This window comes from Ctenocephalides felis, unplaced genomic scaffold, assembly GCF_003426905.1.
Source record: "Ctenocephalides felis isolate EL2017-DRISC unplaced genomic scaffold, ASM342690v1 CF-g0.4_SCAFFOLD_03572, whole genome shotgun sequence".
Taxonomy (NCBI): domain Eukaryota; kingdom Metazoa; phylum Arthropoda; class Insecta; order Siphonaptera; family Pulicidae; genus Ctenocephalides; species Ctenocephalides felis.
Genome location: NW_020539726.1, coordinates 16,693,181 through 16,709,190, shown reverse-complemented (window position 1 = coordinate 16,709,190; position 16,010 = coordinate 16,693,181). Strand labels below are relative to the sequence as shown.

General features: G+C 28.3%; 1 protein-coding gene across 1 annotated transcript in view; it reads right to left on the bottom strand.

Annotated features, from left to right (window-relative positions):
- Positions 1–9,941: 9,941 nt before the first annotated feature.
- Positions 9,942–16,010, bottom strand: part of LOC113388175 — an 87,335-nt gene continuing 81,266 nt past the window's right edge. Inside the window, exons 8-12 of the mRNA XM_026625577.1 lie at positions 15,404–15,530; positions 15,111–15,332; positions 13,460–13,624; positions 12,978–13,140; positions 9,942–10,404 (exon numbers count right to left, since the gene is read on the bottom strand). Coding sequence (XP_026481362.1) covers positions 10,084–10,404; positions 12,978–13,140; positions 13,460–13,624; positions 15,111–15,332; positions 15,404–15,530 — 998 coding nt within the window. The 3' untranslated portion in view covers positions 9,942–10,083. The remainder of the gene's footprint in view (positions 10,405–12,977; positions 13,141–13,459; positions 13,625–15,110; positions 15,333–15,403; positions 15,531–16,010) is intronic.

Here is a 16,010-nt window from a genome sequence, read left to right as displayed (position 1 = left end):
TAATCACTGGACATGGATGCAATAGAAACCTGTAACAAATGAAAACATACATTTATTATAAAATTATTATAAAATATTATTTATATTATCATAAAATAACAGTCGTTTTTCAAAGAATAATAGAGATAAAATCTATCCACTGTCTTAAAACGAACTACTGCTTCGATATATTTATATTCGAAAAAGAATATGTTATAAACATAGAACCACATTTTTACCAATATAAAACTCATCATCAAGTTTCTCAGGGTTTCAAAGTTTGTTTCACAATCTTGTATGAGATATTAACAATTACATAAACTATTACGAAGAAAGACAACTTCGTCTAACGTAATGTTTTCTAAAGAAATTAAGTAATTATAATGTTGGACAGAACTTTCGATGAGTTCTTCTCGTTCTTTACTAGTTTGTTATATATGTTATATAAATAATTCTAATAAATGTTCTTAAATCCAATTAAATGTTATCAATAAATGTCCTATATTTTAAAATCGAATGTTGTTTAAAACTAAACTGATAAACTATGCTTAAACCTACCTCAAATTAGCCACTTTTATTAAAATCCTTTAAGTTACCGAATATAGATACACCTGTAACAAAAGAAAATATACATTAATTTTATTATAAAATAACACTCGATGAATGATAATACAGCTTAAATAATGCTATTAATTAGACATGTTATTACTTATAACTTTGATATAGTTAATATATAAAGCAACAGGGATCATTTATGGGAAATAATAATAATAACAGGTAGAACCATGGTAGAACATAGAAAAACCTAAAAATAAGTTTAGGAGTAAGTGTAGTTACATACGTGTATTTTATTGTTTATATATGATAATTTTCATACGTATAGATTAGAGAATGTAGTATTAAGAACTATTTGTAAAAATATTTGATAGTAATTACATAGTTTAAAAGCTTGTAATTGTTATTTTTTGTAGGGAATGCAACACCGGTATAACGTTCAAATTTTTGACCAATAATAATACCAGCATTCATTCTAAAAATATGGGTGTTTTTGGTATTGAATTATTGAAACGTTGGAAACAGATTTTACCAATTACATTTTTCAAATGTGTCCAATGGCCAAAAATCACTAATTGATTTAAAATCATACACAGTCCATTCCGAAGAAGTGTTTCTATTAATTTCTAAAATCATTGATTCATTACCGATTTTATTAGCGATTTTTAAAATGTGAAGTTTAATGATTGAAGGAACAGCAGCTAGATTTTCCAATAATGAAACAATTAACTAATTTTCGAAAAAAAAAAAACTATACCAATTTGATGAAAATGTTCCAAATTTGGCAGGAGTTCAAAAGCAAAACGGGATGTTATAGGTGCTTTATCCACTTATCAATAACTTCTAAAAGAAGCCAAAAGAAACTTGCAAACTATATTATATGCCCTTTTGACAAAAAGGCAAAAAACAGCTGACACACAATGCACTGGGTGATTTGACTGAATTTGAATTTTATTTGTCTTTAATACATTTATATCAGTTTTGAAGAATTTTCGTATGAAAGTTTTGTTTTTATTAGAAATTAACACAGTTGTTGAATTCACTATATAGCCAATTATCTAACCCTATCATTAACGTTTTAAGATAGCCCCTTTTAGGACTCTATTGCTTTACATTTCACTTTGGATATTACTGTGTATTCAAAAAACTCAATATTTCCAAATCACAGCTGTGAGGAGAAATATTTCAATCACAGTGTCGTGTCCGAAATAAAGGCATTGATTTCATTGAAATTTCTTTGTTCAGACAAAATTCAACCTTTCATTAGCAAAATTTTCTAATCGTAAGTTACACTGCAAATGATGATAAAACAGCCACCTATTTATTTCTTAATTTAGAAAATAAATGAATACTCTTGAAATTTCTCAAAAACACTCATGAACACGCATCCTTTTGTAATGGGTTTAATTAAAAATGCTTAATTTGTGACATCAACTAGGACAGTTTACAAATCCTAACAAGGCCTCAGGAAAGTTTAACGGATTGTTCGAGGTTTTGTAATTTCATTTAAAGCACGTGCGTCGAGTCTTCCTACAAAGGGATCAAAGAGATTTATTGAACCGCGAGGAATTCAATTAAAATAATAATGTAGAGTACATTCTTTATAATAACGAATTTAATGTACTTTATATAAAATATTAAGTCATTTAGAAAATAATAATAATAATAATACTAATAATAAACAATAATAATAATATCAGGTTGTCAAATATCTACCTTCCGCTTTTTTGCTCTTGGTTTATAATACAAAAAGACAACCTAGTCAATTATACAGTCAAATAATTAACATATTACACCGAAAATGAAATGTAAATTGTAGAGTACTGTTTAATAATGTAACAATTTCGTACAAAATCTATTTCACAAAAAAAGAAAAATTTTACATAATATGACTCCTAAAAACCTGTTTGGCTCTACAACAAATTAGTTGCAGGGCGAAGTTCTGACTCATCCCTAATATCATATTTATATGGCATATTTTATGAATAATTTAATGCAAATTAATTTTGACAAAATATCAGTTGTAAACCAAAACAATCCAAGTTATACAATTCATGTATTTATCATCATAATAACAGAAGACGATAGAATTATATAAACCTAAGATCATAGACCTTATACTACAAGAAGTATAGGGTCCAGGGTCAAGATGCAATTCTAATTGTTGTCATGGAATAAATCAATAAACAACTTTAATTGATTGATTAAAAAGTTGTATTATAATAATGATTTCTCATCTTCCAATGAACGATGCATTTTTTTCCTTTAAACTTGCTATAGCAAAACATATTTCCTTTATTCCTCCGAATTGTAATATCTCTTACTTTTTACCATATTTTAAGACTTTGCAAACATACGTTTTCAGATTTTTATAGGATTCAAATTACTTATCAATGTTTAGTAACAAAATATCATTTCAGATTTTTACAGGAATCAAGTTGCTGATCATTTTTTAAGTTACCTTACCTTTTTAGGTTAAATCTTAGCTTGGACTCTAGAATATGATAAAAGTTTTTTTGAAACTTTCCTCAGAATCGCAATAATTACTCTTAATTTTCACCATATTTCAAGAACTTGCAAGCATTTATTTTCGGCTTACAAGACACTGATTAGCCATAGTTAGAAACTGTTTAACTATATTAGTTTTCATCTTGGCCTGGCCATTAAAATATGATAAATAATTTCTGAAAAGTCCCTACTTCGTACCTCAGAATCGCAATTTTTCTTTTACACCTTTTACCATATTTCAAGACCTTGCAAGTATTTGTTCTGAGATTTTTAAAGGTTTAAGTAACTGATCAATCATAGTTAGAAATTGTTTAACTTTATTAAAATATAAAACTTTGATATTCCTCCTCCTCTCGGCCTGGCCCCTGAAGTATAATAAAACTTTTTTCAAAGCAAATCTTGATTAAGATTTGAAATAAAATGAAATACCAAGATACCGACGCTATTTTTGATATGTGAAACCATAGTGAAAGATTTACGCTCATTGTACCCTCTGTCTGGCTACGATTTTCTGTTATCTTCTATATTAAATATAGATATAAAATTTTCATACGTGCCAATCAATGGCAACATATTTATAGTCAGTTTATTACATCGTCTAGGGTGAGCTCCCTAAAAATTAAATCTAGATAAAAAAAATATTTTCATCGAGGCTGCTCGAAACAAGAAGCAAGTTCAGGAATATTATAATCCCTAAACATACTAGTATTTTTTCTTTTATAGATAAATGTACAGTTGAACCCCGATAAAACGATTCCTGCAATTTGAAACATTATGTCTTATCCCGCATAATACACTATCTTGCTTAATACACGTTTTTGGACTGGTCTCTCTGGAATCGTCTGAACTGTAAGGGTTTTACAGTATTTATCCTTCAAATTGATCAGCATTTTGCTGCTCCACCTCATCATTGATAATGACGATAGTGTATATGATTTCTATACACTTGGTTGTGCTTTTAAATTCAAATTTAATTAGTTCATAGTTCCAAAATTCATTTTGAATATACAACATATTGCACAACTATTTGTAAATTAAATTGGGCATTTTGCCACCAAATTTCTGATGTTAAATACATGATTTTTAGTATCTACCTTTTAGGTAGTTTTTTAGATCTACCTTTAAAACAGAGATTTTGTTTTAATATTGCAAATCACATCAATTTTTTCTTGTACAGTCTTTTATTAGTATGTTTCCAATTGCTTTAAGACAATGTTTTTCCAAAATGTAGGTAGGTTGTTCCTAAGAAGACATGCTGCTATTTTCATAACTATCTATTTTTTTGAATACAGACCAAAATGTTGAACTGGTATAAAAAATGAATTAATTCATAATTGTTTTTATGTATAATTTTCCATAAAATTGTAGCCTGTTAATTAGTTTATAATACCAGTTATGAAATTTAATTGTTTGAGAAATTAAGGAGCAAGGTTGTTCCTAAGAAGACACGTCGCTATTTTCACAACTATCTACTTTTTGAATACAAACCAAAATGTTGAATTGGTATAAAATATTAATACATAATTGTAATTTATGCATAATTTTCCATGAAATTGTAGCCTGTTAAATGGTTTATAATAGCAGTTATAAAATAGAATTTTTTGAGAAATTAAGAAGCAACATTTTAAAAAAAAAGGAAACCTCTGCTTTAAGATATACTTTTTTCACTCCACGAATATAAATTGCCTTCGAAAATTAAAAAATACAATTTTTCATTTATTTTTGGTATGCGATTTTGGAGTCATAGATGACTAACATGCCATCTGCGGGTCACAAAATTCTATTTCAAAATGTATGCCGTTTGTTTGGTCACTTATTTACACGCATGTGTGTTAATACCCGTTTATGCTCGTACACAAAGCATTGTGTTAGGGTACATTGAATTCATTAAAGCTCGTAATTTGTCAAGGTTCGTGAACGCAACTAGGGTTAACTTACGCGTACAGTAACCTACATCAAAAGTGAACTATGAGTTGGGGTGCATTTTGCATGATTCCATTACTGCTCGATGTAGAAAAATATGCGGAATTCTAAATTGCTTGTCATGTCATGCAAATTAACATCTCGAATGAATTTCAACTGCACTTTTGCCCCGAGCGTCTCCTAAGGCATTTATCAAAAGGGTGAACTCAGCAATACGCCCTCTTACATAAAATCGAATACCTGAGCAGAACGTAGACCGTAGAATTTTCACAACTTAGGGACTTTCTTAATAAAACTATGTATATATATATATATATATATATATATACTAGCTGACCCAGCAAACGATGTTTTGCTAAATAAGGTATATTTTAAACCATTTCTAGAGAATCAAAAATACTAATACTTTAAGTGCATAAGGATGTGTTGTTTGAATGCTGTATACAATTAGGTATTATAAAAACAATAAACCCCATTAGTTTGTCTATATTTTATTAATACAATCAATCTCGAAGATTTATACACTTTCTATAGAAAACATGGTATAATCCAATCCTAGTCTTTTTTGGTTTTTCGACTTATTGATTACGTCTAAATATAAAAGAACTTATTATTATTGAAGTAAAACTTCTCACATTGAAGTAAAACTTCGAACAAAGTTTCGTTTTTTGAAAGTTCTATAATGGGGAAAAATATTTCAGATTATATTATTCTAAAACATGTCTTAAATTGCCTGAAATTCTTGTCAGTTGTTTGAAAACAATGTAAATTGTTTGAAGATGTTGTAGATTGTTTGAAATTGTTGTAGATTGTCTGAAAATATTGTAAAATGCCTAAATATCAATTTCTTTCCCTCCATATTTCCATTTCCATATTACGAACTTTCACTTCTCTCGCACTATTATTTTTATATATATTTTGAAACATTCTAATTGTAATTGAAAAATAAAAAAAATAAAAGTAACAATGCAAAAATAAATATAAAACGATGGACGTACTTAATTTTTTAAATAAAAATAATCCGGACCTACTTTTCTCGAACTTGCGCGAAGTACCTAAAATTGTTGATGATATTGTATTCAAAGTTTAAATTAATTTATTCATTGGTTACTTTTATTCACTTGTACTTTTAACCAATAAATTGATATATTGATAATTATCATTTACTGATGTGCTTGAGAATAAAGTCCTGAATTCATAATGTTAGATCATTATGAAAATCCTTTGATGATTTGATTTCATTCTCCTACTTCAAAGTATAATAATCATCATATTATCGTGTAGTTATAATTAACTTCCCGAAGGAGAAGTTTATGTTTTCATCAAAAAATCCGAATTGCTAATTTTATGTTTTCTCGACGTTTCAAGCCATTCTGAATCGAATGAGACCAAATTTGGAAAAAGTATGTGTGTGTGTGTGTGCGTGTATGTGAACAGATTTTTTGCCGTAAATCGGAGTTTTCTCGAAAACGGCTAGACCGATTTCAAAAATTTAAAAGCCATTCGATGTACCTCGATGAGGAATATTGTTTGTCAATTTTGTGCGACGATCGACCAAGCCGTTTCTTTATAAATCGCAGAAAAGTGAAAAATTTTTCGTCTACGTTTTAGCCCGCAATTCTGAATCGATTTTGAAAATTCAAAAACCGTTCGAAAGGTATTGGTTGGGAATCGTGCTGATTAGTTTTTGGTAGAGATCGGCCGGGCCGTTTTCTTGTAATAAAGTTTAAAAAAAAAAAAATTCGACGATTTTTATGATTATTTTTTTGACGGTAGATACCATAGTCTTCTAGATCATACTAAAATATTACGGCCCTACGACAACTGGTTCAGCTTTAAAAAAAATGTCAAAGTTTGCAAAAATTGGTATCGTTTTTTGGCATTTGTCAAAATTAGACTTTTGATCGACGTTTTCTCAAAAACGCCTGAACCGATTTTAAAAATTTAAAAGCCATTTGATGTATTTCGGTGAGGACTATCGTTTGTCAGTTTTGTGCGACGATCTGCCAAGACGTTTCTTTGTAATTTGGAAGAAAGTGTTAAACGTTAAACGAAAGGGTAAAGCGTCTACATTTAAGCTCATGCTACCGAACCGATTTTAAAAAATCAAAAACTGTTCGAAAGATATTAGTTGGGAATGGTACTGATTAATTTTAGGTGAAAATCTACCGAGCCGTTTTCTTGTAATGAACTGTTAAAAAAAAATTTAAGCCGATTTTCATGGAACTTTTTTTAGCGATATACATCATGGTCATATATACATCATAGAACTTACTGTAATAATACGGAAAGTAGTTTAATTTTAAAAATTCGTCAAACTTTGCTAAAATTATTATCGTTTTTTTTAAGGTAGGATTGATGAAGTATATTATTTACACATTTTTTTGATTAAGTTGATTATTTACACATATCGGGAAGTTCATGTAACTTTCCTCAAGGCTAAATACCAAACCAACTAGTTACTTTTTACTTTATTCTAGCTTTCTGAGACGGTTAAATTAAATAATCAATATGAATGATAATTAACGAAGATAAACTTTCTTTTGCAGAATGATTTAATCACACCATGAAGCCTTTGATAGTGTCAATCTTAATATTTGGCTATTTATCTGTAACACAACCGATGGATGAGCTTTTATACAGTAAGTATACATACAAATATTAATATATATATATATATATATATATATATATATATACAAAACTACTAATTATTACAATTCCATTTAATAGAATATAATACAAACATACCGGACTTGAATGTCATAAAACAATTAAAAAAGCCCATTGGAAAAGACATTCGCCTTTCATGCCAAATTGCAGGAGCTTCCAAAAATATGAAAATTCAGTGGAAATTCAAGGTTGGGACATAAATCATAAATGATATAATTTTGTGTAAAACGATATAATTTTCAATATTTTTTTATAGCAATGTGGTGATTATTTCCAAAGTAATTGTAAACATACAATCGACTGGGCACTTGTAATGGATGATGATTATATAATCATAGGAAGAGGAAACAATGAAACAGTAGATACTTTTTTTAAACTAATGAAATATGAATATTATAAACATTATTGATACATTCAACTAATTGTTTGCTTACAGATATCTAAAAGAGTCTTCTGCAATGAACCATGCATAACATTAAATATAGTGAATTTGCAGATGAATGATTCTGGTTTGTATCAATGTTCTGCACTTCATGAAGATACTGACACAATTCAAAAGATGAAAGTGTATGAATTAGTCCCAATTGGTATATTACATTTACTAAATTATAATTCTTCAGGTCTGTAAGAAATTTGTTTACAACACAGATTTTTTTTAGATTTTGAACAGAATCCACCACAGATTATAGGGAGTCCACCAAATAAAATGACAATTTACACAGATGAAAAGGTAACTGATATTAGAATAGCTAATAATGTTACTAGTCCATGATAATTTTAAAATTTGTTTCTTAGTTTAATTTTCCATCAAAGATAAACAATTTGTTCCATCATTGCTTTTATGGAGATTCTGATGTGATTAATGGCAAATTAACAGTACTGCATATCAATACCAATTTTCAATGTATCATGTACATCAATGATTTCTTCAAAATGATTTAATTATGATAGAATAATATTGAAAGTTAAAAGTTTCTTCTTGAAACTGATTGAATTCCTGACATCAATATTTTTATCCAACAGGCAGAACTACAATGTAAATTTAGAAGCAAACATTTAACAACAATTTGGTGGCTGAAGTACTCAATTAAATCAGACGATAATACATTGGCCAATGATGAGTTTGAGGCAAGTATAATTAATGAAGAATTTCCAAAAACTCTAATTATAAATTTTAATCGTTTTCAATTATAAATAATCAGATGCTTAGATAATAACTAAAGTATTGATTTTAGTATTAGAAATGTATTATCCTTAATATTTCTCAGTTAAATTTTAAGTACTTTAGCATTCTAATTCAAAATTAAACTACTAGATGTAATTATATAGATTTGCTCTAGATTATTATCTAGTTGAATAAGATAAATATGTTTTTTTTTATTTTAGGTATGCAACTCAACGGAAGCAGTATTAATAAATAATAATACTTATATAAGTAAATTTGTTGTTCCTCACGCTACGCTGCTGGATAAAGGGCTGTATGAATGTTTAGCCATTAATTATTTTGGATATACACATAAATCCACCTATTTGAATGTGGTCAATAAATCTGTCCCAATTTTCGGGTATGACTCTGCTCAATATTTATTGTTCTTAATTCCACTTTACTTTTTGTTTATATCATTATTTATTTGGATTTGTAGCTCATATCCAAATTCATATTATGTAAAGAATTTTCTATAGTCATTGTTTAAAAGCCTTATGAACAAGTTTATACAAAGGCAAGATTGTATTCAATAAATATTTATTAATAAAAATTTAAAAAAATGAAGTTTTGTACAGAAATATAAATAAATGAATTGTCAACAATTTGTCAAAGAAGTTTGATTTTGAAGATACCTATACATTATCATAAAAACTTAAATTTTAAGAAATGAAAACTTTTTTGTGATAAAATTAGTTTGGAATTTGTCAGTAATTTCCATACTCATAAAAAACACTTTCCATATTTTTAATTTCTTCATTTAAAATTTTTCATATTAATTTACCCTACAAAAGTATAATTTTTAAACTTGTGTTATCAAATTATAAAAGCTTTTGCACCAAATAATATTAATCTAGCTCATATTTGGTAGTCAGCAAATATTCATTGATTCATGATGTGTTTTTAATAAATATTTAATCATAAATGCAAATTATTCCTAAAATCCCCTAGTAAAGCTATTATAGCGCCTAACGTATGACTTCAATTTGTTTTGCATATTTGAAATAAAGAAGAAATATTGAGATATATTTAAAATGGGCATAATTTCACTAACTAGGCCATAATCTTTTCAGCCAATAAATATTATACTAAATGCCTTCCTTCTATGATAAAAAATAATTTATATAAATTAGAAATCATTCATAATAATTATCAATCATGGTAAAATATTATCTACTACTAAGTATAAAATGAAGGTACTTTAATATTTAAAGAGTATTTACATTAGGCACAGTTTTCTTTTATTTGAAAGCTATCACTTGATCTTTATAGCTGAAACTGGTAGATATGTCTAAGATATTACTAGATCCTGCAATCGACATAACTTTCTTTGGAATATTTCTGTGTACCACACTGTATACAGCTGTTGGTGTTGTTGCAATATCACTCAGAAGAGTTCCATCATATGTCATTTGGTATACATGTCCAGAACCACCAGCGGCTAATATGTGGTCATCAACAAAACTCGTTACATGTATTCCACAATTAGGTAAATCGTATACAGTTGACATTTCTAAAGATCTTAAATGCCAGAGGGAGAGTTTTGGTCCGCCGCCACACACCTCAAATATTAAATGAAATTAATGTTGAAAACTTTTAAAAATAAACAAATGGTTAAAATAACTAGATTCAAATACCATGCGTGGCATAATGCATTTTTGCACGCCTCTTCTAAATTTGCAACCAATTCCTTATAAACCATTTCTATCTTTCCCAAAAATAATTTTCAAAAATTGTATATGTATGTGTATACCATGGTACCCCAACATACGAGTTTAATTCATTCTGTAACTACGTTCGTATGTCGAATCGCTCGTATCACGAAGCAATTTTATTTTTTTCAAAGAAATTGAACTGCCATGAATTCGTTCCAGCAGATTGGTTTTTGTTAAGTTTTTTGTATATAAAAATATATTTACTATTTATTAACTTAATTATTGTTTTTTCTTGTTCATTCCTGAAAATTTGGAAATGAGTTAAACATGTTTGGTTGAACAACTCCCATGAACAAACTGTTGCAACTTTTCCAGGGTGATTTTTATCATTTGGAGTTTAAAAAGCTGCTTTTAAATTATTGCAAGGTCCTTGTCATAAAGTACATATCTATAATGTGTTCAGTTCATATATCCTCACTATCCTCATATTTATCAACAATTACACGCTTTAAATCAAAAGACATGTACTTTTCCGTTGGAATGGTAAATAAATAATATGTTGTATAAGGTTGTTCGAAAAGTCACTTCGTTTTATTACCACCAGAATTTAACCATATTTTTTTGAACCTAACATCACTTAAGCCCTATAGTTAGTATATGGTACGAAAACTTATATGTGTAAAAAAAATTAATCAATTACATGCAGTAGTTTTTGGATGATGCCACTTTGAATAAGGAAAGAATTGAGAAGCATTTTCGACTTATTTTACTCTTTTGCTGTAGAAAAGGTAAAAATACTGTGTGAGCCAAAATGAAATTGATCGATGTGTATAGAAATGGCGTGTTGATAGTAGGACAGTGCCAAAATTGCTTTGCTAAATTTCATTCCTGGTATTTTGATGTAGAAGATGCACCAAGTCCAAGAAGTACGGTTGAAGCTGATAAAGACGCGAAAATTAGTTGATGCAAACTGTCAATTAACAATACATGAGAACCCATTGAGTTACAAATTATCGAATTTAACATTTCATGGCCTACATGAAATTGCCCATGAAACAAAAAAACCCTGCTCAAAACAGGTGCAAAGCTAAAATTTGCCAGAAAAGGGCGATGCTGATGTTTGGTAAGATTTTAAAAGAGTTGTTCACTTTTCAGTATTTCCAGGATAACATAACGGTTAATTTAGGTGCCTTATGTCATCAGCTGGATAAACTAAATCTAGATAAGGAATATATTATCCCACAAGCTAGGTATAGTACTGCATCAGGATGATGCATGACCTCACATAAGTTTGGTCAATCGCCAAAAGCTTTTGTAGCTTGAATGGAACCCAATGACACATTCAGCATATTGACTAGACCTGCCGTCATTGGATCATTATTTGTTCCGGTCATTATTTGTTCCTGGTTTCCGGTCTTTTTAGGCGGTAAAACCTTTACCTCAAATGAGGAGGTCAAAAAGCACTTTAACCAGTTTTTTGCCAATAATGACCAACAAATTTGATCTTAGAATTATGCTAATACCAGAAATATGACAAAAGATGTTCAATCAAAACTGCCAATACATAAAATCTATAAAAAACGAAGTTACTTTCCAAACAACCCAATATATGTCCAAAAAATAAAAACATGAACTCAGCTTATTTGAAATGGCTAACTTTATAATAATTTACTATAATAATTTTTTTTTTATTAACTCTTTTATTTACAACTGTCCAGTAAAGGACATTCAGTAAATTTAATGAATTTACAATAGTCATGTTGGAAAAAAAACAACTCGGTAGTTGACTATCATAAAATAGTGAAAAATGTTTCTATGGTAAAAAAAATCATTGCTTTTTTGCCATTAACATTTTTTTAGAAAACTGTTACTCGCTCAAAGCTTCTGGTATGTCGCTATTAAGTTAAGGTACCACTGTATTTTATATATATATATATATATATATATATATATATATATATTCGCAAACAAAACATATCTTTATGAACCATACATAAAATAAAGCCTACACATTGTTTTAGAATGTTCATTATATGATCAGGGCATTAATTATGGCATAAAATTGCATGATATAATATTTGGTATAATAAAATTTCTGAAAATGTTTTATTACATATATGGATATAGATTGTTAATATAAAAACAAGTCGAAAACAAAATTTTGACTGTATGTCACTGGAACAGGGTATTTGCACCAATTAATATACACATACTACAAGCACTACACAATTGGACAAGCGGATATAGCAAAGTCAATAGCAATATATATATATATATATATATATATATATATATATATATAATTGAAAAATTGAACAGGCGCAGTTAACTACAAAAACTGAAGATTGATTTAGTGATCACACTTAATAATTATTAAATATATACTGCAATATGTATAGAAAAAATATATAGAAGTACAACTTTGTACAATACTCATATGCAAAACAAAATTGAAAATAAATTTTAATTAAAATACATACCAGCCAATCTTGATTTATAGTAACACAACCAACCCACTTGCCAATTTTAGGTCTCTGAAGTTTTTCTTCTTTATATGGTGCCAATTCATTTGTGAAACTTTGTTGATTCAAGTCCCACATTTTAACCGTACCATCTTCACTTGCTGATGCAATCTGGGATGAGCTAAGAAAAAATTAACTTTATTCTATTATTTTATTTTATTATACGATACCTATCTTAAATAAACCAATTAAAATATTTAAGCTATTCTAAAAGAATAAGCAAAATTTTATATAAAAAGTATAAAATACACTTTAAAAATACATAATCATAATCACCAATGACTTGATTTTGAAACAGATAAAATACATGAAAAATTAATTTCTTTTTCAACCTGGCCCTGGGGAGTTTTCTGGTAAATGAGTTTGGGTAATCAAAGTGATCTTTTTTATTGTTATTAACTATTACATAAAATAAAATTAAAATCAAATTCCTCACTTACTCTCCTTCAATCCAATGTAAATAATCTTTGTGTCCTTCAAAATTTCGAACTAATGAGCCATCTTCTAGTGTGTACAAGTACATGATGCCATCGCTACACCCAGCAAGAATTCTTTCATTAATTGAATCATACCATATTGTATTAACATCAGTACTCACATTATTCCTAGAACAAGAAATCAAATATATGTAATTTTATTAAAAACTGGCACATTATATACAGTTTTAAAAATATATTGTTAAGCATAATTGTTAAATTATTTTTCCAATAGAGCTAGGTTATTTAAGAGGGTATTCTAGTGTAAAGAATTTAGGTCATTTTTAAATCATCATTAAAAAGGCAATCAATTTTTACTATTATTTTTTTATAATTTGTTCATCAAGGTTACAAGGTTATAGAAAAAAATTAAAACAAAAAAAAAGTTGATTAATTAAAAATTAAAAATTAGCAGCGTTTGAAGTGAGAGGTTTCAAAAAATGAGACCAGCAACTGAGCTTGCAATCGTCCTAGTAATCCGAAATAAAAAAAGATTTGATCATCAAAAAGATTATTCATCTAGATTTCTAGAATGATGTTACTATGGTATACTATGGATTGAGTTATAGTAGAACTCCAATATCCGAACTCCAATTATCCGAACTCCAATTATCCGAATCGCCGATTATCCGAATCACTTTCAGAAAAAAAATTGTCCAAAAAAAGTCTAAGTGCGCTATTATTCTTCCACCAGCAAAGCCAGTGTAGGCACATTGTTTGTTTTGATTTGACGGAGATGTTTGCAAATCAATGATTTTTATTTCTAAACTTGTACATAAGTACATTTTATTTATATTTAAAACATGTGAAAATGTCATGTTTCTTTCATTTATTCAATAAAAAAATAGTGCAATATCAAAACGTAACTTTTTTCTCTCCAATGGCAATTTTAAAAACAAACTCCGATTATCCGAATATTTGATTATCCGAATGGGTCCCGGTGCCCATTAATTCTGATAATTGGAGTTCTACTGTAGTTAACTTTTTGACAAAATGTTTAAAAAAAAGACCATTGTCTTACCACTTTCTTGAGATTCTCGATTTTTTAAAAATAGTAGAAATTCAAATTGGGGATGAGGCTAATAAGTACTAGGGAGAAGTCTATAAAGAAGATTCTCTGAAAATTTCAAGTGAATCGTCCCTGTAGAGCTCAAAAAATCATGTACATTTTAGAAAATCATGTACAGTTTAGAAGAAAAAAACGCTTTTAAAGTTTAGCAAAGGAAGCAAACAGAAGAAGGTTATCTTGGTCAAATACATCTTTTCTAGAATATAATTTGAATTGAAAGAAACCTCTCGTGCATATATTCTTGAATAGTTATTCTTAAGTCATTCTTCCTAGCGTAATAATTGTTTATATTAAGTGCAATAATTTGTTAATATTAAGTGCAATTAAATTAAAACAAAATCTTTGGAACAATTGAATTACAATTAAAACAAAAACTTTGAAATTCACTGGATTATTTAATTGCAGCTTATGATTAATTGGTACTGAAATTATTTTAATTTTTATTTAAGAGACAAAAAAAAGCAAAACCATGATTTGAAAAATCGTACTACTTACATGATGTATAATTTCTTATAAAACATTACTCAATATAATTATTTATATTACCTATTCGATGAAGTTTTTATCGTCCAAGCTGGTTTTGTAACATTAGAAGACAAGAGGGATTTGAAATTCCACCCAAATATTTCATTCACAGAGCCTGCGACTAGAAAGGTGTTTGTCATAACCAGGCTCCAAACGGGAAAGTTAGCACTTGCTGAAAAATTACAGACTGGCTTCTGTATTTTGATGATAATAGCATCTGTAGGATTTAATACATTATCTAGACTGAAAGGAAAAACTTAATTAATAAATGATGTAAACATAACCTTAAAAAAAAGAGTTAAATAATTACTTACTCAAAAATTGATATATCACCATATAAATTACCAGTAATTAGATATTTTCCACAATTCGAAAAACATTGACTTAAAACTGTGTTGTAAAACAATTTATTAACCATTTTGCCGGTAACCAACAATTTATCTTATATCAAAGAATTTTTGACAGTATAACAACAAGACTTGCGTGCCAAGACTTTCAGCAAGACTTTAAACTTTTTATTTTCGAAATATGTAGATTTCGAAAAATATTGATTATTATAATCACAAACTACATAGCCATTTATAACAAATTGAGGTTAACTAGATTGTGAAAACAAACACGAAACGAACGTCAAGATTTAAATGAAACAAACGACTGAACGGCCATTCCGATATTTGTGTACATATACATGAATATTATAAATATATGTGTTTATTGTTTTTGTCCATTGTTTTTTTGTTTAAAATATTAATATTTTTATGCATACAAATTTGTATGCATACACCCGAAGACGAGTCAAAAAAAGTCTCGAAACGTTCGCGAAATGTTTTTTATTGAAATAAAGATGAATCTAATGGTGCATCCCCATTGCACGAATGCGCACGAATCCAGGCGAATCTGTTCGCAACTTGCTCGTGTTTG